This window comes from Vulpes lagopus, chromosome 12 (assembly GCF_018345385.1).
Source record: "Vulpes lagopus strain Blue_001 chromosome 12, ASM1834538v1, whole genome shotgun sequence".
Lineage (NCBI taxonomy): Eukaryota > Metazoa > Chordata > Mammalia > Carnivora > Canidae > Vulpes > Vulpes lagopus.
The window spans coordinates 67,950,535-67,974,116 of record NC_054835.1 but is presented as its reverse complement, the minus strand read 5'-3'; the positions used below and the strand labels follow the sequence as shown (position 1 = coordinate 67,974,116).

The window sequence follows — 23,582 nt, the reverse complement described above, 5'->3', positions numbered from 1 at the left end:
ACGACTTTGAGATCAAGACCTAAGCTGAGGTTAAGAGTTGGATGCTTAACCAACTGAGCTACTCAGGTGCCTCCTGTTTTTTTACTTGTAAAATGCAGGCAATAGTTTCAAATTTGCTATTGCTACCATGTTGCTGTAGGAATCACTATAGCTTAGGAAAGCTTGCCGGAAGCTCCAAAGTTCTGTGCCAGTATGAGGCAGTAGTATTATTAATGGCATTCTTCTCATGATTTTAACACTGATAAATTATTATGTTTCTCCAGGAAGAGTCACCCCAGGGCAGCTCATGTCCTATATTCAGCTCTTTAAGAACAATCTCAAAGCTATAGTGAATCACTGTGGGCTTCTACAGCTTGGGCTGGCCACAGTTCAAACTCTGAAACACCCGCAGACTGCCAAGTGGGACAACTTCCTGGCTTTTGAAAGACTCCTTCTCCAGGTATGTTGCTATAGGAGTTTCTTGGGATATTAAGAATTAAAATTTTCACTTCCGGGGAAAATTTTTGATGTTTATTATAGTCTTAGTTATGAGTCATATTATTGGCATATACTCTGTATCATGTTCTCTAAGAGCCTCTAAATTATAATTATAGTAGAAATTTTCCATACCTATGTTTTTGGTTGTTGTTGTTGTTGTTGTTGTTGTTTTTGACAGTGACATCTTTGGTTTTTCACTCGTACCAAGAACATATTTTGAGCATTTGACTAACCTCTTTTCAATTTTATGCCATCTGGAACTTTCTTGATCTTCCTGGCATCTTTATTCAGTCTTTGCAGAATATTACTACTATTTACGTTTCTCCTGACACTAATCTCTAATCCTAAGTGCTCTCCACATAGACTCAATATAATTTACCCATTTTTAATATTTATTTTATACTCTTTCATTGAACAACTAAGACTAGAAATAAAATAGAAATATCTCTGATACTTATATAACCCTTCCTTGCTCTGATTCTCCTTTGTCCTTTCCCAGAGGTAATCACAAGCTTGATTTCTTGTTTCTGTATTTTTATTAAATATTTATCCATAAATAGAGTATTGTGCTCTGAGTTTTACTTTTTATGTAAGTAATATTGTACTATAGATAGTCCTCAACAACTTGTGTTTTCCTCTCAACATTCTATTTTTAAGATCATTCAAGGTGACACATATAGATCTAGTTCATTTATTTAAACTATACCATACCATACTATTTGATTGTATGAACATACAACACTTTATTTATCCAATTCATATGGGTATATAGACAATTTCATATTCGTGTGTGTGTGTGTGTGTGTGTGTGTGTGTGTGTGTGTAGAGGGAGGGAGAGAGAAAGAGAGTGAGAAAGAGAGAGAAGAAAGAAGAAAGAATGTAGTAAATATCCCAGAACATGTGTTTTGGGTACATGTGAAAGTTTCTCTAAGATATATATCTTAGAAAGAATGTTAGGTTGTTGACATGCATATTGTTGAATTTACTAAATATCAACAAAATAATCATTGAAGAGGTTGACCTAGTTGACCCGTCTACTAGGCATATATGATATTTTGTTTCCCTTCATAGTGTCCAGTACTCAGTATTATCAAATTATAACATTTTTCAATAGTGGGTCAGTGCGGGGATCCCTGGGTGGCGCAGCGGTTTGGCGCCTGCCTTTGGCCCAGGGCGCGATCCTGGAGACCTGGGATCGAATCCCACATCGGGCTCCCGGTGCATGGAGCCTGCTTCTCCCTCCTCCTGTGTCTCTGCCTCTCTCTCTCTCTCTGTGACTATCATAAAAAAAAAAAAAAATAGTGGGTCAGTGCTATTTCTTTATATAAGTTTGCAATTCTCTGACTACTGATGAGGTCGAGCATCTTTTATACTATTTATTGACTCTTCAGTTTTCCTCTTCTGTCAATTGCTTGTTCTTATAACTGTGCCCATTTTTATTCATTGGTAACAGAAAAGCTGTCTTATATCATGCAAATACTTCTCCGAGGCTGTGGTTTGTCTTTCAATTCCAGCATCTTGTTCAAGAGTTTAGAGTTTTAATGTAGTCTAGCTATTTAGTATTATCCTTTATGGTTTGTTTATGTTTTATATTAAAATCTATTTCTACCCCTAATTTCCAAATATATTTTTCTGTATTTTTTTGCTAAAAATTAATTTTTGGCATTTGAAATTTTAATCCACATGGAATTTGTTTTTGTTTTTGATATTATTCAGAGCTTTCTTTTCTTCCGTATGGATAGTCTAGTCTGCCACATGTTTATGAAATACTGCATTGTATCGTAAATTACTTACCTAAGAGTTGTTTTCCTCTTTCTCGTGTTGTCCGAAGAGCAGTCAATTTTGTTCCAATGTCTACTTTTTACCCAAATGATTCGGGCAAATCCAGATTGTTCTCAGAGTACATTGGCATTCTCATTTCCCTACCTAATGATTAGTTAAGCAGTTCAAGCCAAAGATAGGCAAAGGGTATAGATATAGATATAAGTATATAATAAAGAAACAATCTCCCTTTTCTGCTTCTTGATGTATGCTTAGGATGTGAGCATTTTGTGCTAATGAAGGGAGCTCACTGTGATCCTGAGGAAGACAGACAGAACCTGGATCTTTGATGACTTTGAACTTCAACTCAAATACCTTGTTTTGTAAGAGAATAATTCTCATTGTTTGAACCACTTAAAAAACGTTGGTTTTCAGTTATTTGGAGCCAAGAAATCTTCATCCTTTTCCTAGTGATATGTAATATACTAAAATCCCATAGAAAACTGGGTTGATTTCTGTTTCTAGTATGTTCCAGTGGCCAGTTTATCCACTACAGAATTAATACTACAGTGTTTTAAAATCAATATGTCCAGTTTTATGCTTTTCCTTATAAGAGGGAATTATTAGATCTGTGACACATATGTGGATATTTTAAAGGCTTTAATACCATTGTTAGTTGAAATTTTTTAAGATACAGTTTTCTGACTGTCCTTTGCTGCCTTATAGGGTTACTCTTGACTTTGCCTAACAACTTTGCATTTGTATTTGTGCTTATTTCTTCCTTTCTCCACTTTCTTGATACCACTTTCTTTTTGGGTGCACTGACCAAATACTAGGACGCTGTTCAATAGAGCAGTGAAAAGAGGCATCGTCATCTTACTCTTGTCTTTAAAGAAAATGTTCTAAAATTTTAAAACCATTAAATATTATGTTTGCTGAGGTTTTTTTTTTTTTTTTTTTAAATCAGGCTAAGAAAGTTCCTTCCTAAACCACGTTTGCTGAGTTATTATTTTGTTGTTGTTTTTATCATGTATAAATGTTGAGTTTCAGTTCTAAATACTATGAATTTCTTTAGATGACTATGTAGGGTCTTTTCTCCCTTAATTGTTAATGTGGTGAATTGTATTTATAATTTTTTAATGTTAAGTAATTGTTAACTTGGTCCTACACACACATACTACTGGATTTAGTTTGCTAATATGTTACTTAGCTGTTTGCATTTATGCTCATAGATGAGATTAGCATATACTTTTTCCTTATTGTGCTGCTGTTGTCTGGTTTTGAAACAAAGGTTTTGGCAGTTTTTAAAAATCAGGGCGAGTTTCATTTTTTCCAGAGCTGTTTGCTCAATGGTGAAATAAAAATCTCTAAGGAATCATCTCAACATAGCTCTGTTGTTGCTAGATTTAGATTTTTATTTCCGATTTAATTATGTAAATATTTCTCAATCTATTTAATCTGTTTTTTCTTGAGTTTATTTTGGTAGTTTCTATTAGCTTAAGTTGGCTGCTCATTTGTACTTTCAAGTTTATTGGCATACATTTATTCATAGAATTCTGAAGAATTTAAATATCCTTTGAATCCATAGCCATATTCCATTTTTGAATGCCTAGTATTTTTATTGTGCTCACTTTGGCCTTCTTTTGGTCAGTATGAGCGGCATAATGACTCGTTCTGAAGATCCAGTGGTCTGTCCCTGCACCGGTGAGCCTCTTCTATGCCCTCGCCTGTACTTCTCTATTAAAGGCCAGGAGTTCAGAGGAATACCACAGTTCTACTCGAATACCAGGGGTTACTGTGGCATTCTCCTTTCCATATCTGAAACTCCCCCTCTCTGACAGTGAAGAACCTGTCTCTCATCACCCTCAACATATTTCATGACGTGATAAATTCCCCCATATGTAACCAGTGTTCCATTAGGGCTGCTGCCTCTCTCACTTCTGCCTCACCTGGGCTCTGTCTTCCTGCTGCAGGCCATGGCCAAGTGGATGGTCTCTTATGCTTCACACACCAGCGCCCTGCTGAAGCCCCCACGTGGATGCCCTTCTCACATCACTTGAGCTCCAACACCTTGCACTGTGCTGCCCCTGTCTCACCCTCAGGCATGGGTGCCCTCCTCACTCCACAGTCTTCAGGACCCCCCAGCGGGCCCCACGGCTGCTCCCCTGGCACAGATGTCTCCTCATTGGGCAGACTCTGGCTCCCTGCCAGTATCCTGCCGTTGCCACTCCCCTGTTGAGATGCTTACACTTCCTGCTCAGGCTCTAACAGGGTCTTGGGATAGTACTCTCTTCCAACCTCCAGTGAATGCTTTTCTCACCTCCTTTGGTTCTGACAACCCATAGAGGCCTGCTGCTTCATTTCCCCACACATCCCATGACCCCCATCCCACCATGCCCTCCTCATGAGCCCCAGGGACCTTGATAGACTTCTGTATCCTTCCTTCGACCTGCCACCCTTCCCCCTACCCCCTTACTCAGGTTCTGCTACCCTGCACTGGGCCCTCATTGCCTCTGGCCTCCATATGGATGTCCTCTCTCTCCTCCTGTGGTTCCAACAGTGCTGGGTCCTGCCACTCACTAGGTGAAGATGCTCTCCTCACCCGCCTTTGATGGCAACAGCCTACACTGTTGCTCCCCCCACCCCATGGGTACCCCTTTCATTCCTTTCAGCTCTGATCACCTGCTCAAGGCCTCTTCTCCAATTCTTTACTCCTCACTGCCCTGCCGCACAGACAGCTCCCTCACCCTCTGCTGCCCGCAGTTCCAAAATCTGACAAAAGTGTTTCAAAACAAGGCAGAGCAGTTTTCTCTCAGGAATGATCATCTCTCAGCTCACTAGAGAAGCTTCTGAAGAAACTTGATGCATATAAAGTCCAAGCTATTTTATATTTATAATTAATTTTTAAAATCCTGTTCCGTATTAGACTGCCTCAGATGTGACCATGGGACTTGGTGTGGTTCCTTTAGCAAGTGGGAAGGAATAAAAACACTGGGAAAAAGACGTAAGCACTTAAAATGCTAAGACCCTACTTTTATCATAATTGCACATTACCCAGGCTAGTGCGGTGTTCTCAGTCATTTCTGGGTCCTTGCAAATTAGTGTTTTAGCATAGGCGAACCTGTAGGCCGGTCATCATAATTGCTCTTTGGTTATCGACATGTTTCCTTTATATAGTGTATACACTTATCCATCAGTGTAACAAGGCCTGATGTAAAAGTGTAACAAGGCCTGCATCCCTTTTACAGACTTTGGTTTGAAAGGAGACCATCTAAGTTTATTTTGAGGATGAGGGCAACTTCTAGCTTTTCCCAAAGAGCTTGAGAGCCACCTAGATGCAGATCTCAGCCAGTATTGAGAGTTGTTTATTTCTTTGGAGACTCATTTCCACCACTCTCTACCAGGCTTCTGTCACTGAGACCTCAATGTTGACTTTATAACTAACATTACAGACAACCTTGGTTAAGAAAAAGGAATTGGTCCTGGAGATCTGTAATTAAACACAGGTTAACTGCCTTTCCTCTGCACTACCGTCTCTCAGTTCAGTGGTTTTGGCAATTTTATGACAAGTCAGCAACAGATCTGAGTACAATTCATGAGACTTACGTTTGGCTCAGGCTTCTGAAAATGACAGAAAGATAATGTTACGTGCTCGAAAGAGAAACCGTTTTGAGTGTTGTTGGGAAAAATCTAATATTTATTAGCAGTGAATATGCTTTTAAAAACCAAAGGAGATAAAATATCTTCTCAATTCCTTTTCCTCTCCCTTATCTCCAAAGTTCCAAAATCAGTCTGTGTTTAAGGCGTTTGGTACATATGGGCTCATTAAGAGATAATTATTTCTGTTTCAAATTTAAAATGTAGAAAAGAGCAAAAGTTAACTTGAACATGGATACGTTTATGATTCTATTAAGGAATGTATTCATTTGTAAGAGTAGCTTTGCTTTTTTTTTAAAATACAAATATGGATTTACTTAATTTGGATGGTAGTCTATGGAGAATTCTCTTTTTATTATATACCACGCAAGTTTGATTTAGTCACCTCATCTAATTTGGTTTAAATTGCTTATCTCATAGTGTTTGCTGTTGTTAGGACAGAATAAAATTATGTATGTGTATCACTAAGTACAGTGCTTGGCATATAGTAAGTGCTCGATAAATAGCAGTTATTTTTTTATTCTTTCAGCTGAACCAGGAATATCACATTGCCAATTTGTTTTATGCGAGTAATGCCTTTTAACATACTCTCACCTAGATTTTGTTTTTTTTACTTAAAATTTGTTAAGGAAAAATGAGATTGTTACTTAGAAAAATGCTACCGACTCCTTGTATTTACTGTTTGATAATGTTTCACAGCATTTTTCTTTAAAAGTAGATATAAATCCCATTGTTTCTACAATGCATATCTAATGTTTTTATAATTGTCACAAAGAAAAACTTTATTTTTTTTTATTTTTATTTTTTTTTATTTTTTTATTTTTTAGAAAAACTTTATTGACCATAATTTATCACGGCTATGAAGCAGTCGCAAACTCTGTGTAGAGAAGGGAGCTGGGTTTATACTTCCTAAAAAACAGACCTTGTACATATGTGTTTTCTATCTCCAGTTATTTCTTTAGGCAGAATTTATATTTCTAAATTAAAGTATCCAACTTGGAAAGTGATTTTTAAATAAAATATAAAGGAGTTACAAAGCTATTCAAGATAAGCCACGTGCATGTTGCTTTAGTTTTAAATTCCACCTTTCTTTGCAATGAAAAGTAGGCATACCATTTTACTAGTTGTCAAAGCAGTTTTAATGGGTAGAATGAGTTCCTTTTGTGATATACTAAATTTCAAAATATCTCTTCTATAACAAATCAGATTTCCCTAAGCTAAATAAGTGTGTCTGCTTGTGCTATAATAAATTAAGGGTTTACCTTCCCAGTCCTCTAGAGCTTCTATGATGTTCCTGGCCCTTTGGCTTGGTTTGGAAATGTCATGCCTCATTTCAGTTCCATACCTGACCTCACTGACAACCTGGGAGGTCCTATTTTGTTATGATTTGTCACTTACAAAAGTACTGGTGACATCATTCGAGTGAAGAGTAAGGCAAGGGGATGCCTGGGTGGCTCAGCAGTTGAGCATCTGCCTTCAGCCCAGAGTGTGATCCTGGGGTCCTGGGATCGAGTCCCCTATCGGGGTCCCTGCATGGAGCCTGCGTCTCCCTCTGCCTGTGTCTCTGCCTCTCTCTCGGTGTCTCTCATGAATAAATAAATAAAATCTTTAAAAAAGTGAGGTAAGAAGTAGAAAAAGATGATCCCCAAAGTCAGACCTGAGTGTCATTTATAGATTAAGGAGATTTTCTTTTTTAATAGGTTTTTCCTGAAAAGGAAAATTGTGGAGCATGTTTAAAAGGAAACCTCTTACTTCTTTTATACTCCACTCTCAACAGTTCTGACACCAAACATGTAGGGCTTTTCCTACACCAACCAGTTCTCCAACTCTAAACAGCAACTGAGTGGCCCGCATTTCAGTCATGACACTAACTACCTGGAGCTAGTGCAGACCCCACAGGTTACAGGCTCAGTGCCACAAGACTGCCCCCAGCTCCAGACACCAACTGCAAATCTGGGCCTCTCCTACTTCTCACCAACGTCTTCTGTATTGGGTCTCCCATGACCTCTTCCTTGGGTCTCCCATGACCTCTTCCTTGGGTTTGGTAATTTGCTATAATGGCTCACAAAACTCAGAGATATATTTATTTTAGTTTACCAATTTATTATAAAGGATGTTACAAGGATAAAGATAAATATTCAGATTAAGAGGTACATAGGGTGAGGTCTGGAAAGGTCTTGAGTGCAGTGGCTTCTGTCCCCATGTGGTTGGGATGTGCCACCCTCCCAGCACATGCGTGAGTTTACCAACCCCAAAGCTGTATACTTTAGGGATTTTTGTGGAGGCTTCATTACATGGGCAGGATTGATTGACTCAGACTATAGCCCCTCCCCTTCCCTGGAGGATGGGGATAGGGTGAAGCTGAAAGTTAGAGGCTTCTATGCATGGCTTGGTCTTTTTAGTGACCAGTCCCCAGGAACTATCTAGGAATTCACCAAGAGTAACCTTGTTAGAATGAAAGATGCTCCTATCATCCAAGAAATTCCAAAGGATTTAGAAGTTCTGTGTACCAGGAACCAGGGTCAAAGACTAAATATTAGAACAAATGATGCTCTTAGCACCCCTATCGCTCAGGAAAATACAAGAGTTTTGTGTGCCAGGAACTGGGGACAGAGAGTAAATATATATTTCTTATTATGTCATGGTGTTTTTCACAGTATTACATCAAAATGACTCACAAAGGCAAGTAGTAGAGAGGAAGAAGTTCCCCCATTCCTGATTTCCACCAGGAGGGGGTTTTTGTAGGCATGTCCTAGTCTGTCTCTGACCCTTTACACCCTCCTCTCTTAGGAAGAGGGGTGTTTTTTTCTGGTTGGCCAATTTGGGATGACGGGAGAGGCTACACTCTGCCTTTTTTGCTCTCTAGAGGGGCTCTGCTTGTGGAGAGCACTTCAGCTCTTCCAGGGCGAGAATATGCCTTCTTCTTTCTCTACTCTTCTTACTCTTTAAAGCATGCTGGAAGCAGGGAGCAGGTGCTGTGGCCTGAGTCTTCATGGGAGGGCTTCCCTGGTCAGAGCTGGCTCGCAACCTGGAGGAATAGACTGCCTGGAGCTCCATAGGGACAAGTGGCCAACAGACCTGGTACTTTTACCACCCAGGCTGGCCTTTTTCATTAATAAGAGTGATGTTTAGACTCATGCCTTTACTAAGGTCTGCTTTGTTTCTCAGCGTGTTCAGAACTGTGGCCGGGAAGAGGGGTGCTTTTTTTTTGGTGGCTCCCTTGGAGAGCCCTACAGTCATCAGCAGTAATTTTGAATGAAATTTCTTAAATATTTTTGGAGAAGAGTTAAATGGAGATTTGTCAGTTACCTCTTTGGACATTTGTATTAAGCAGTTGTTACAAAGAGAGGTAGGAGGGAGATTATGACATAATGCAGAGGAAAACTTTTTTGATAATTAGGTTGAAAATAGCAAAGGTAGTTTTCCATTCTGAAAACAAAGGGAGCAGATTTGGGCAGAAGAGTGCTACCATTTTTCATTGATCCTAGAATGTTCATTTTTTTTGCATTTTAATATTTCTGAAATTGAGACACATCCTGAAATCCATGGTATTTCTCTGTTTAATGGCAGTGTTCTGTTTCTTACTAGAAGTATGTAAAATAATGGTGTGTGTTGTAATCAGTGGTATCTTAAAGTCAATCAAATGGGGCTTCGAAGGTAGAAAGCAGATGAAAAATCCCCCGCAAACCTTAGATCTGACTTGGTGTCTTCCTGATTGCTGTATTGCCCACTGGGTTAAAATAGTGGCAGTTTGTCTTTGCTGGCTGTGTGACAAAAGGTTTGTCAATTGGGATATTCATTTCACTTTAGCACCTTTTTAAGTTGAGGAGGTGATTTTTTTTTTTCCAGCAAGTTTGTGCCCAGTGAACTATGCTGCGAATACATCAGGACTATTTAAGGGACACTGAACTTTCCCCTAATATGCTTTAGGACTGGGGATGGATGCTTTGGGGATGACCTCTTAGGCTAGCACTATGAGGTTTTTGGTAAAGATTTTTCCAATGGATTCTTGATAGCTCAGGAATGTGTTGACTTAGCTTGGGTCGCTATAGTGAAATACAATTTGTATAATATTTTAAATATTGGGCAGCCTGGGTGGCTCAGCGGTTTAGTGCCACCTTCAGCCCAGGACCCGATCCTGGCGACCTGGGATCGAGTCCCACGTCGGGCTCTCTGCATGGAGCCTGCTTCTCCCTCTGCCTGTGTCTCTGCCTCTCTCTCTCTCTGTGTCTCTCATGAATAAATGAGTAAAATCTTTTAAGAAAATATTAAAACAGTGTTTGTAAATAGTTAAAAATCATTAAATTTTATTTATAAATTATAATAATTTATTTATATAAATATATTATTTAAAATAAACCCATGATTAGTGTTTTAAAGCAATACTAATGTGAAAAATTTACTTATTTGCTTTTTTTAATGTTTTGTAATTCATTTTGATTAAAAACATGCGAGACCTTTTATTTGCAGCTGCTGATTACTTGTTTTTTTTTAAAGATTTTATTTATTTATTCATGAGAGACACAGAGAGAGAGAGGCAGAGGGAGAAGCAGGCTCCATGCAGGGGGCCTGAGACAGGACTCGATACGGGACTCCAGGATCATGTGCTGGGCTGAAAGCAGGTGCTAAACCGCTGAGCCACTCAGGGATCCCTGATTACTTGTTTTGAACTAGAATTTAGTTAGAACAACAGACCTGAAGTTAGTTACTTTGATTTAAGAAATAGAACCACCAAGAAACACTATTTAGAACAGTGAGAAAAGGGACGCCTGGGTGGTTCAGGGGTTGAGCGTGTGCCTTTGGCCCAAGATGTGTGATCCTGAGTCTGGGGATCGAGTCTCGCATCCGGCTCCCCGCAGGGAGCCTGCTTCTCCCTTTGCCTATGTCTCTGCCTCTTTGTGTGTCTCTCATGATTACATAAATAAAATCTTAAAAAAAAAAAAAACAAGTGAAAAAAATAACAAGTACAAAGGTTGGTATAGTCTCCCAACTCTTCTAACCATTTGCTTTGTTTGTCTTCCTTTCTCTGTCTATAGATTGCTGCAGGGCCTCCTTTTGGAGTGTTTCACATTATTCCTAGCTCTTAAGTATTAGCTTCAGGACTGAGTTAGAGATCTCCTCTTCCCAGGCACATCCACATGCGAACACATGCATGTGTACACACACACACACACACACACACACACACACACACTCTTCCTCTTCTGTGCATAATAGGGCTTGAGAAAAGAAAACTAGAGCTGAAACAACTTTGGTTCTGATAAATAGAGAACCTTGGAGCTTTAAAATATTAGAATGTTTTTTCCCCAGCTTTTGTCATGGCTGGTCCAGATCAAAACGTAAACGCCAAACTTAAATGCCATCTCCTCAGGGAAGCCAAGCCTTTCTTGAGTAGCTTTGTGCATCACTTTGTTTTAATTTTGCTTCTCCTTTACTGACATTTTTTTGTTTGCACATTCATTGTCTCCCTCACTAGACCGTAAGAGAGGTGAGACTAGGGACTCTGTTGCCCTTGTTTGCGAGGATGTTCCAGAATGTACTCTCCTCATTTTCACGATTGCACTAACAGGCTTAATTGCCTGCCTGTGGGAATTTGAGAAGTTATCAACATGGGGTTTACTTGCCACAGGTTAGTACCTGAGTATGAATAAATACTTAAGAGCTTTATTAGAATAAAAAAATAATGTCTTATATATGGACTCAGGACAGGGACTTCTTTATGTTAACACCTATTCTGACTTCTTAGGTAGCATGTGGCCACCCAACATAATAACTGTGTTTCGCAGTCACCTTTGCAGCTAGGTTCTGGCAAGTGAGACATAAGTAGAAGTGATGTGAGCCACTTTCAGGCTGAGCACAGAAAGGGCAGGTACATGGCTTTTAACCTTTCTTCCTACATGCTGAACATGTGGCCAGGATGGCAGGTGCAGGTGTCCCACCTCAGGTCAGGAGAAGAAGCTGTGTTGGAGATATTTGAACAAATGATAGAAGGACCCTGGTTAGTTTGCTGAAGATGCAGTCAACATCCTGCTGACTCTGGACCACCTACCTGGACTTTATGTAACTGAGAAAAACGTTCCTATCTTGCCTAAGCCACTATAATTTTGGGTCTTTGTGATAGTAGGTAAACTACATTTTGATTCACATGGACATCTTTTGCTGACATTTTCACCAGCAGTTTGTTCTGTGAGCTTTGTAATTTTTATCATTTTATGATCTCATGAGAAAGTAGTCAAAATAATGAATTGTCACGATACCTGTACTCTTAAATATCACCAGATTCTGGAATATTTGGAAATAGCACATGAGATTCAGCTCATTTTCATGCAACCATAAATTGTTAGAGTTTTAAAATTTTCCAAATTTACTGGCAGAGTCCCAAATGAAAGACATTTGGAATTAAAGAGATCTGAATAGATTAACATGTTGGTCTCAGGGGCTCGCATGATTAGACTCTTTTATTAATTGACAAGACTTCTCTACCCCTCTTTTCCCCTACAATTCAGAACACCTGGCAAGACACTAACTAGAATAAACTTTCCTGGTTCTCAGAAATATAAATCATCTCTTCATCACTTTCAGTCTTCTCCCAGGGAAGCCGCTGCCTTCTAGTTCTCAGCCAAGAGAGTTTTCACTTCTGAAAGGTGGAAAGAAAATCAGCCCAAAAGCCTTAAAAAAAAAAAAAAATCTCTTCATTCCATGTAATAACAATCATTGAGCACATGTTGTCTGCTGGACACAACTGAAACATTCATGGTTTCTCGGATATGCATATGGTTTATTTTGTAATGTGGATTAGCTATCAGTACACTAGTACCATTTGTGCCATTTTCAGGGATGTGGGACCAGATGGGATTTTCTGAGGAGGTCTGAGAACCTGAGTACTGCACTTACAGTGCTGCCTCTGTGAAAAAATAAGTCCTAGATTCTCATCAGCCAATTTATAAATAAACTTTTCGAATTGCTGATTCAGATTTGAGCACCATATAGTAGAGATTGGACAAGTTATGAATTTGACTAGGGTCTTACTGCTAGGAAGTGTTGGAGTCCAGGTAAAACCTAATTGTGTCCAATTGAAGCCTTGCCCTTCACTACTATGTGTTGCTGGAGTATTTGTCCTGGGGCAAAATGTCAGAATAGCTATTGGCCACCTCTGTCTCACATTCCACTCATTCTTGTTACCAGGCATCCTGATAAAAGTTTTCAAAACATCGTAGAGTCTGCATAGCCCGTTAATTAAATATTCAATTTATATGCATTTATTTGATAACATATATTTATTTGATAACTTCAACTGTGAGGACTGAGATGATTAAAATGCTTCATTGTCCACTAATTTATTTTTTCTTGATATATCTATAAATTTGACAACCAGACTAGATTTTCATCTTGAGTTTTACTTCCCAGCAAACCTTTTACTGAAACCTTATGAGGCTTGTACTCTTCTCTATAAGGATGCATCATCTGCATTTCCCTTTTCTCTTGCAGAATATTTTATTTTAATGTCGTTCTTCTCCTTTATCACATTAAAGTATTGTATTCTTGAATAATAAAAGAGTGAAATGGAAAACAGAAAAAAAAAAAAAAAACAACAAACCACTCATGAATCTCTTGTTTCTTTGCCCAGCGAGGGCACATTGCCAGGTTTTGGAGTTAGGTGAATTTGTGCCAACCATCTGATTAGAAAGCGAGAGCCGAATATATAGGCTAAGTAAACTATTGCTTTTAAGTTGGGCTTGCCTTAGAAGCAGTGATATCATATGTTATTCCAGCTGGAAGCCAGAGTTAGTAATCAGGCAAAGTAAGCTTAAGGCTAACAATTTTGGTTCTTAGCATTTTGTGGGTCTACCAAAAAAGTTTCAAATAAAGATTTATGCCAGTGGCCATAGGCACATCTGGGTGGGTCTTTGTTTTGTGAAAAACAAGAAGGGCTACAGCCATTCTGGTTTGCTTGACCAAAAGGGAAATAATCATGATTTGTGCTTCCCTACACTGACGGAATCTTCTGTCCTGAGCCACTCCCTCTCTCTGTTTGTACTATGCTGTCTACCCCAATGGTTGCTGACACTTTTTTCTTTTTCTTTTTTAAACATCTGGAGTCCTAAGAATTGCAGGAAAGAACACTGCTTCATTGATTTTTTTTGTTTTTTAATGTTAGCCTTAGAGAAACCAAGTCTTGTTTATGCTCATTCACAGGAAATCTTGGGTATAACTTAAGGGCAGGTCTTTTTCTGAAGGAAACCTATGCCGAGGTTGACTGAATTATCTAGAAGATCTTACTTATCACTTTATTTCTGACTTAAGGATTCTGAGAGTACTAGAGGTTAGCATGATGTTAGTGGGTACCAGAGACTAGACGATAGACTTGGGTCTAGGTATGGATTTCTCCACTTGCTCGATTTCTTTCTTTCTTTTTTCTTTCTTTCTTCTTTCTTTCTTTCTTTCTTTCTTTCTTTCTTTCTTTCTTTCTTTCTTTCTTCTTTCTTTCTTTCTTCTTTCTTTCTTTCTTTCTTTCTTTCTTTCTTTCTCTTGCTTTCTTCCCTCCTTTCTCTTTCTTTCTTTCCTTCCTTCCTTCTCTCTCCCTCTCCCTTTCTTTCTTTCTTTCTTTCTTTCTTTCTTTCTTTCTCTTGCTTTCTTCCTCCTTTCTCTTTCTTTCTTTCCTTCCTTCCTTCTCTCTCCTCTCTCTTTCTTTCTTTCTTTCTTTCTCTTTCTTTCTTTCTTTCTTTCTTTCTTTCTTTCTTTCTTTCTTCTTTCTCTCTCTTCTTTCTTTCTTTCCTTCCTTCCTTCTTTCTTTCCCTCTTTCTTTCCTTCCTCCTTCCTTTCTTTTTTTCTTTTCTTTTCTTTTCTTTTTTTTTTTTAAAATTTTTTTTTTTTAAATTTTTATTTATTTATGATAGTCACAGAGAGAGAGAGAGAGAGAGAGGCAGAGACACAGGCAGAGGGAGAAGCAGGCTCCATACACCGGGAGGCTGACGTGGGATTCGATCCTGGGTCTCCAGGATCGCGCCCTGGGCCAAAGGCAGGCGCTAAACCGCTGCGCCACCCAGGGATCCCCTTTCTTTTCTTTTCTTTTCTTTTTTTCTTTTCTTTTCTTTTCTTTCTTTTTTCTTTTCTTTTCTTTCTTTTTTCTTTTCTTTTCTTTTCTTTCTTCTTCTCTTTCTTCTCTTTCTTTTCTTCTTCCAGAGGCTGCTAATCCTTAAAAGTAAGAGAAATATTTGTTCAGGATCTCAGGTTTTTTTCTAGCAAGGGATACCATGAGGATTAGGCCAACCTGAGCACCTTGACTGAGTATCTGTGCCTTGGTGTCCTCTGTTCCTCCCATTCTTTATTTCTGAATCGAGGGACTCAAAGCAGAGGGAGATAGTGGTAAATGGAAGCCAATCAGTCTATCCCTTTTCCTCCAGAATGTGTTGGCACTGGAAGTGATGAATTTTGAATGAGGAATGTCACATGACCCAAATATCCTCCAGTCACACACATTCTTTAAGGGGAACACTGTATGTGGTTCTCCTCAGCACTTTCTTTCCTCAGTGTTTTCCAGTAGGGGCAGCGCTAACTTATAACTTGCAGGATAATGTTGTAGTTTCATTTTACAAGTATTATGGAAATATTTCTCCTGGAATAATTTATGTCATGTGTGCAGGGAAAAAAATCTGCAGCTGGCCAATTATATACTGGTTATACCCTATGTTTTTGATGGGGAATATTTTCTGACTGCATGCAGAAACATTATTCTTATTTTTTTTCCCAATATCTTGATTTTGAGCTCTTAAAAAAGAAACAAGTGAGCAAAACAGAATTCTGAAGAAGTCTATTTCAGGGGAAAATATGTGTTAAAAATTGATAAATTACCACCCTGCCACATGGAGCTGTTTCTATTATTATCCACTCATGTGATTTTGATTTTTAAATCTTTATTGTGGTTTGACAAGAGTACAGAAGATTCCTTTTTGTACTCAGTCCATGTAGTGTTGGTATAGTCTTTTTTTTTTTCAGTGAATTATTTTGTTTTGTTTAGTGTTGCTCTTTTGTTTGATATATTACTAAGTGTTTGAAGTTTGTTTTTCTTGCACCATTTTGGATGCACAGTTTTTAAATAGAAAAACAATGAGGAGGGGCTTCTGGGTGGCTCAGTCAGTTGACTGTCTGCCTTCGGCTTAGATCATGATCCTGGGGTTCCGAGATCGAGCCCCACATCAGGCTTCCTGCTTATCTGGGAGTTTGCTTCTCTGTCTGACCCTCCCCCTGCTCATGCTCTTTCTTTCTCTCAAATAAATAAATAAATAATTTTTTTTTAAACTGAGGAGATAAAAATGGGAAAAATTTGGGTTTGATATTCCTAGTCATTAACTCTAAATGAAAAATAGAGAATTTTTCTTCTTCTTTATTACTTTGTATTCTTTAACTTTAGTTTTGGTAGAAGAACATTATAAAATATAAAAACATTATAAAACTTACAGATGTAGAGTATAGTAAGGCATTTTAGTAGTAGAAGGAAGATACTTACTTACATGTTACTGTACTATAAATTGTCCTATTGTTGTTGTTCTTGTTGGTGTTGTATTCAGGTAACTTTTGTTTGATGGATTTGTTTTCTTTTGTTCCTATAGAGATTTAAAAAAATCATATTCTAAATCAGAAAAAAAGAGAGAAAGGTATATTAGCCGTAATCTCATAAAAAAAAATATGACTATTTAGAGGAAAGTGCCCACTTAAATATAATAAATATACTAGCCAAGGTGTATGTCATCAGCACTTTTTACTGACCAGATAGTTCCTAGTGGCACCCACTGGATTTAAATTCTTTATGAATAATTAGTATACTGATTAGGAAAGGAACTGATTCAGTGTATTCCTTCTGAGCATGACAAAAAGAATAAAGTTAAAAAAAGGAAAATACAGACCAAAGTTTATAAGCAAAAATATTTCATTTTTGTAGGAGTGCTAATAAACTAATCTCTAAATGGAGATTATTTCTTATGTAGCCACAACATAAAATCCGTCCTGCCAGCCAACAAATATTTATTGAGCATCTACTGGACACCACACAACATTCCTTGGCACTGAGGCTGTATTAGTAAATGAGAAAAAAAAGCTCTCTGCTCTTGCAGCATTGACATTATATAGTGAGTAGAGAAGCAGTAAAGAGTTAAATAATAAGGACTGTGTGGTCAGCACAAATTTTGAGCACTTGTTGGGTGTGAAACATCCTATGAAATGTTAAAAAGGGCTTTTCAGTTGATAAAGGAGATGTGTTTTAACACAGGAATGATTTCTTTTTAGTGTGCCATAGCCCCCCCACATGCATCCATAATGACACATCAGTCACAGCATGGCTGTATGTCCCTCTCCCTCTGCCACAGCTGCATCTGCGCAGGGCAGCACCTTATAATTTATTTATCTATGCTTTCCTGTCACTTGGAATATACCTGACATATAAGAAACACAGTGCATGTTGGTTCAGTGAATGTGCAGTTCCTTCCAGTTAGTGAGGTATTTTCCTCTGATTTATCTTAAAATAACCTACACCATACCCTTAGAAGAGAATAAAAAAAGCTAAGAGTTTAAGTGACTATTTGTGGTCAGGAGGAATGTATATGTCTTTTATGCACCCCTGAGAGAGCCATGGGTCATAGGTAAACCTGCTTTAAGAACATGAATTTGACCTCAGGTTTCCCTTATTCCAAAAGGTCATAGAGGATGGTGCAGCTGATCTTGTCTATAACTTGAGTTTCATCTTGTCAAATCTATGAATCTCACCAAAAAATTCGATCATCTTTCTTTTGCCAAACCATTCCCACTTTTATCTTTCACTTTGTGAAACCACTCTGAGGTTTGTACAAGATATTAGGACTGAAGTTAAAAGATAGTTGCTCCTCACTGCCATCTCATCCACCACCAGTGAACTCTTGAGAGTGCCAGGAGCCAGGCTCACCTGCTTTGTGTGCGTTGTCTTCTTCAAACCTTACAATTCTGGGAACTGTTTTCCAGATGAAACAGAAGCTTGGCCGAGTTAAGTATCTGCCTCAGGTTATATATGACTGGTGGAGCCTGGCTTCCATCCTGCCTCTGCCTGACCCGAGAGTCTGTGCACTCAGTAGTTATACACTGCATTAAAAGGCGCATTTGAAAAATAAGTTCAATAAAAGTCATCATCCAGCTACATATTTAGTAGAGGAGAAGCAGCTCTGCCTATTTATAAGAAAATCATCTGTATATCAGTTTTTTTTTAAAGATATTATTTATTTGAGAGAGAATGAGCATGAGTGAGAGAGAGAGAGAGCATGAGCCAGGGTGGGTGTGGGGGAGAAGCAGGCTCCCCATTGAACAGGAAGCCTGACCCAAGGCTTAGTCCCAGGACCTCAGGATCATGGCCTGAGCCAAAGGCAGACACTTACTTGACCGAGCCACCCAGGCACCCCTGTATATCAGTTTATCAGGAAATGTAAAGTCAGGGTCATGAATTTTTATTTTTTGCAAAGATTCTTTACTTTTGCTTTGTGAATAAATAACACACCTTTGAATGTTTTTCAGGGAGCAGGCTTCTCCGGGACATCTAATTTATTTTATTTGCCATTTTGCAGCCAGTGATGGATCTAGGAATAGAGGATTTAGGCTCCCCAGTGCCTTAATTCCAAAGGCTGAATGTTCTAGTGGAGTGAAGTTGGATGTAAACAACAAACACAGGTTTTGGGTTCTTCCAATGAGTTTGTATTGTTATTTGCATTTTCTTCAGAAATCTTAGCCATGTTTATACATACTAACCGTAGATTCTCATTGTTGGGAAGTGCTTTCGCAGTCATCTTTGTAAGAATCCTCTCTATAGCAAATCTTCTCTGTAGACAACTTGTGTCGGTCTATTATGGACCTACATTTCTTTCTGAATACTGGGCACACAAATGAATTTTACTGTTTGTTTGGAGGGGAAACATAATCCAGACAGTGGACTATTTGCTTTTTTTTTTTTAACTTATTTATTTAAAAATTTGTATTAAAAAATAAAATAAATAAAAATTTGTATTGGTGTTCCTCACATACGGTGTTCTTTGTTTGGATCACTTTCTTTACCAAACTTTTGTATTTATTTTTGTTATCTTTCCATAGCTGAAATTACAGTTGCTGTTCTTTTTTTACAAAATTATTGAGTGGTGATAGGAAGGATCTTTATTATTGAGGGACAGGGGATGTTTAACAAAGAGGCCAGAGTAGGTGCTCACAGATGTCATCCATACCAGCCATTTTTTTAAAATTCCGGCAGCCAGACGCTCCATCATCTTCCTTAGGAAGATAAAATGGTAAAGAAACATGAGATCCAAGACATCCTTAGCAGCTAAGAGATCTCTGAAATGTACCTCTATCAGGGCTTCTGGTTTTTGATTAGAATGATTACAGGTAAATAACCCAGAGCAAAATGTAGTTGCATAACAACTACACAGAGTGTTAAAAATTATTTAGTTAGTAACAGAGGTTTTTGCAGGTTGGTTGGTTTCTGGTGGTGGAGGTGACGGTTCTGATGAGATATTTAGCCATAGTGACCTTATATACAAATCTGACTATTTCATTGTCGTCTGTGTGTGCACATATTGTTTTCTTTGATTGAATCGCTTTCTTTATTTATCCAGAATGCTCTCTTTCATCCTGTCCAAATTAGCTGCTTTTCCTGGATGCTTCCCATCATCTTGCAGTGATCACCCTTTGTTTTTATTGCCTGATTTAGTTGTATCTCAGCTCTCTGAATGTGGGGATCCCAGAGGTCTTGTTAATTGCTGTTTTCCACCTGACACGTAGAGATTAAATAAAAGTTTCCTCTCAACTTCTAAGTTTAATGCAATGTCAATCAGAATTCTAAAATTCTAAAAAAATCATTTTTAGATGAAGTTATTTTAAAATATAGCCAATAAAGCCAAAAATACCCCAATAATGTTGGCTGAAAAACTTATCCAGTTAATCCACATTGTGATATTTATCAGAGTGTGATATTTATCAGTATTATATATCATCATATATCAAATATATATCAGCACTGCTTATGAATATTTTCTAGGGTTTTTTTATGGTTTTGTTTTTTCTGCTTACCCTTTTAATTCAGTAATAACCACTATCCTTCCTATCAAAAAAAGTTATTAAGAATGTATTACTGCTACAAAATAGTTCAGAGACAGATACTAGAGTGTTTTAGGAATTTATGGAATTCAGTGTATTTAGTAAAATCAGAGATAAATGGGAAGTTATTACTGTAATAAAAGGGTAAATTAAAATCCAAAAGAAATCTATAAAATATTGGTAAGCATATAATTTATCCTGAAATAGGGAAAACATTCCAGACATAAAAGCCATGGAATTAATCACAAAGGGGGAAAATCACAAGATAGAGTAGCAATAGGGCTTAGAAGTTAAAAGAAATTACTTTAAGATCAGATGGTCCTGGATCTCAGTTTTGTTGCCTGATGCTTACTGAGTGATCTTATGGGAACTTATTTACTCTTTAAGTCTTAGTTTCTTCATTTGTAAATTGGAGGGGATAATAGTAATAGCAAACTCATCAAGCCTTTATAAGACAAAAACTTATGTAAAATATCTGCCCTTTGCCAATCACATAGAAAACACAATAGCCATTATTATTATTACCTTTAAAATTGTTACATAGGATAATAATAAATCAAAATCCCTATAAAGGGCAAACAAAATAGAAGTATTGCTCTAAAGACAATGATTGGAATATATTCATATGGATAAGAAAAACATAACTGTTCAATAGAAATGGTTAAAAAAATGTGGTCAGCTATTTTATAGATGAAATAACAGTGGCTAATAAGCTATGAAAAAATGTTCATTTTCCCTAGTAATAAGAAATGTAAACTCAAACTACATTGAGAAACAGTTTACCATGAGATGAGCGCTGGATATTATACTGGATATTATACTGGATTATGTTGGCAAATTGAATTTATTTATTTATTTATTTTTTAAATTTTTATTTATTTATTTATTTATTTATTTATGATAGTCACACAGAGAGACAGAGAGAGAGGCAGAGACACAGGCAGAGGGAGAAGCAGGCTCCATGCACCGGGAGCCCGACGTGGGATTCGATCCCGGGTCTCCAGGATCGCGCCCTGGGCCAAAGGCAGGCGCCAAACCGCTGCGCCACCCAGGGATCCCAAGGCAAATTGAATTTAAATAAGATATTTTTTTAAAAAGAGAAGCAATTTACCACTTCCAGTTAGCAAAGATTGACAAATGATAATTTAGTGTTGGGCAAAGCTTAATGGCAATGGTGATCAAGAGATATTACTCTTGGGAGAATGAATTTTGTCGTGGCACTTTGGCAGTATATGACGAGACCCTTGAAGAGGTTTATACTTTTCCTGGTAATGAGTATTTTTAATGAGGTGAGGAAATGTTAATCCTGTAATGTTAGTAGAGAAAGTTTATTTATGTGGATATGAAAAACAAAACTGCACTTAGAGTGTGAACCCAATTCTGTTAAAGAACAACAAGAAAAAAAGATGAAAAGTAAAGGGAAGTTAGGTACTTAGACAAAATCGGGGGGGGGGGGGAAGTAGGAAAAGATATGAAAATGATTATCATCATTTTCTCTGAGTAGTGGATTTTCCAGTTAATTATTGCTGCACAGAAAATCACCCCAAAGCTTAGTGCCTAGGTTGTAATTTTGTGTGGCAGGAATTCAAGGAGAACTCAGCTAGGCAGTTCTTCAGTTCCACCTGGGAGATGGTGAGGTGACTTGATGTCATTTAGCTGGTAGAGGGGCTGATCTAAAGAACCCTGCATGGCGTTCGCTGCGTGTCTGGGCCCAGTAGGGAGTAACTGGAACCATGGGCTCCCTTATAGTGTCTACCCATGGCCTCTCCAGCGTGGCAATCTCAGAGGTGGAGGCTCAAATGTCCCAGAGAAACTGGTAGAAGCTTTAAGACTTCTTATCCTTAGAAACTAGCCTCAGAAGCCTGGGAACATCACTTCTTCTGACCATCTGGGAATCAAGGGGGAAAATTAGACTCCACTTCTCAAGGGCAGGAGAAGCAAATAATTTGTAGTCACCTTTAGTCTACCTCAGTGGCTTGGGTGATTTTTTGAAAAAATTTAGGTGTTTCTGCAAAGTCTATAATGCAAATGTATTATTCTTTGCACGTTTGTGAGAGCTCTTTATATATAAACCTTGAATTAGATAGTTTGCATGAGGTACTTAACGTTGTGTTTGGCATACGTAGAGCCCCGTATAAATGTCAACTGCCATCAGCATTAGCTTTACTCTTTTCTCATTAGAATAGAGATGTATTGGTGGGTTTATTTGTGGGGGCTCATTCACTTGATCTTAGCCAGAAGGCTGAGAAACGATGCAGGGGGCTCATTCACAAAGGCATTAAAGAGGCACAGTTTTGCCCGGGTAAGCCAAACAAGATTTCATGAGCAGTTGGTAACGAAACTATGTTTTGAAGGGTGAAAGGGAATTCACCAAAGAAAGGGCAGGGAAGGCTCTCAAAGTAGTGGGAGATGCATATTCAAAGACGGGGAGTTCTGATAATGCATGGCATGTTGCAGGATCTTTTAGTGTGACAGGGTTCAGATAGAGAAGCCACCTTTGTGGGAAAAGGGCTGAAGCCTGGAGAGCAAGGATTAAATTCGAATGATACTCCAGAAACAGAATATAGAAATCTTAGTGACTGATTAGCTAAAACAATTCCTTGAGAGTTGCAGCAAATAAAATTTATCTGTTCACTAAAGCACTCATGCTATCTGCTCCTGATTCAGTTTTCTTTTAATTTCAACATGAATTGTATGTGAAAAGTACAGAATTCAGACCAAGTAATAAAATACACATGGATAAATTTCCTTTCAAACCCAAAATATAAAGAGTTGAAGAAAATGACTGGCTTGCTGTATTTCTAGGTTTAAAATAAAGTGATTTATATGTATCCTTTTTCAAAAAGTCAACAGAACCAAACATTTGTCCATCATCTCAGAATGGTTGCTCCTGCCTGTTGAGCGTATTAGCTCCATTCTTATTGTCCCAGGGCTCTCACGTTCATGTGCCATATGGCCTCCACATCTGGTGACCAGTCCAGGCTCTTTTGGGGGGAAAAACAAAATTTCCTTTGAGGTACTACATAAATACATTTCTGTAGAATCTGCTACTGCCCACGTCTGCAAATATCTGGGTCCCAAATTAAATGCATAACGCTGAAATTATATTACTTTTCAAAGATAACAGTAATTAAATAAGACACAATACAAATTAGAGCTTTAAACGTTTTGGCACCAGTTCTTTTCTTCCAGCATATTACTTGCAATGATATCCCTTTGATGTTTTGACATATCTCTGAAATCACGATTAAATATGGTAACCAGAGCTAGTACTGACTTATTGTACTGGGCAAGCCATTCGGAATCAATATTATAAGGGGGAAAAATGCTATTTGGAATAGCTCTTCTACTTTTAATGAATTTAATTTGTGTTGATGTTCTAAGTCTTTTTTTTTTTTCCCCTCCAGAACTGTCATTAAAGTCGTTATCTCAACAAGTTATTAAACCAAATAAAAAAACCTTTAAATAAAAAAGTAAGTTCAAGCTATTATTAGCAAATATTTATCACTTAATATTTAAAAAATTTATTTTAGACAGATTTCCGTTGTCCTCTGGATAAAAAAAGACAATTAAGCTTTTTGGCA

The 23,582-nt window shown here is 37.9% G+C and overlaps 1 protein-coding gene across 3 annotated transcripts in view; it reads left to right on the top strand.

Moving 5' to 3' along the window:
- SCFD2 (sec1 family domain containing 2) overlaps positions 1-23,582 on the top strand; it is a 421,592-nt gene that overhangs the window by 94,628 nt on the left and 303,382 nt on the right. For all 3 annotated transcript variants that reach the window (XM_041724100.1, XM_041724101.1, XM_041724102.1), the window contains exon 4: positions 264-439. In XM_041724100.1, the coding sequence (XP_041580034.1) occupies positions 264-439 (176 nt within the window). The remainder of the gene's footprint in view (positions 1-263; positions 440-23,582) is intronic.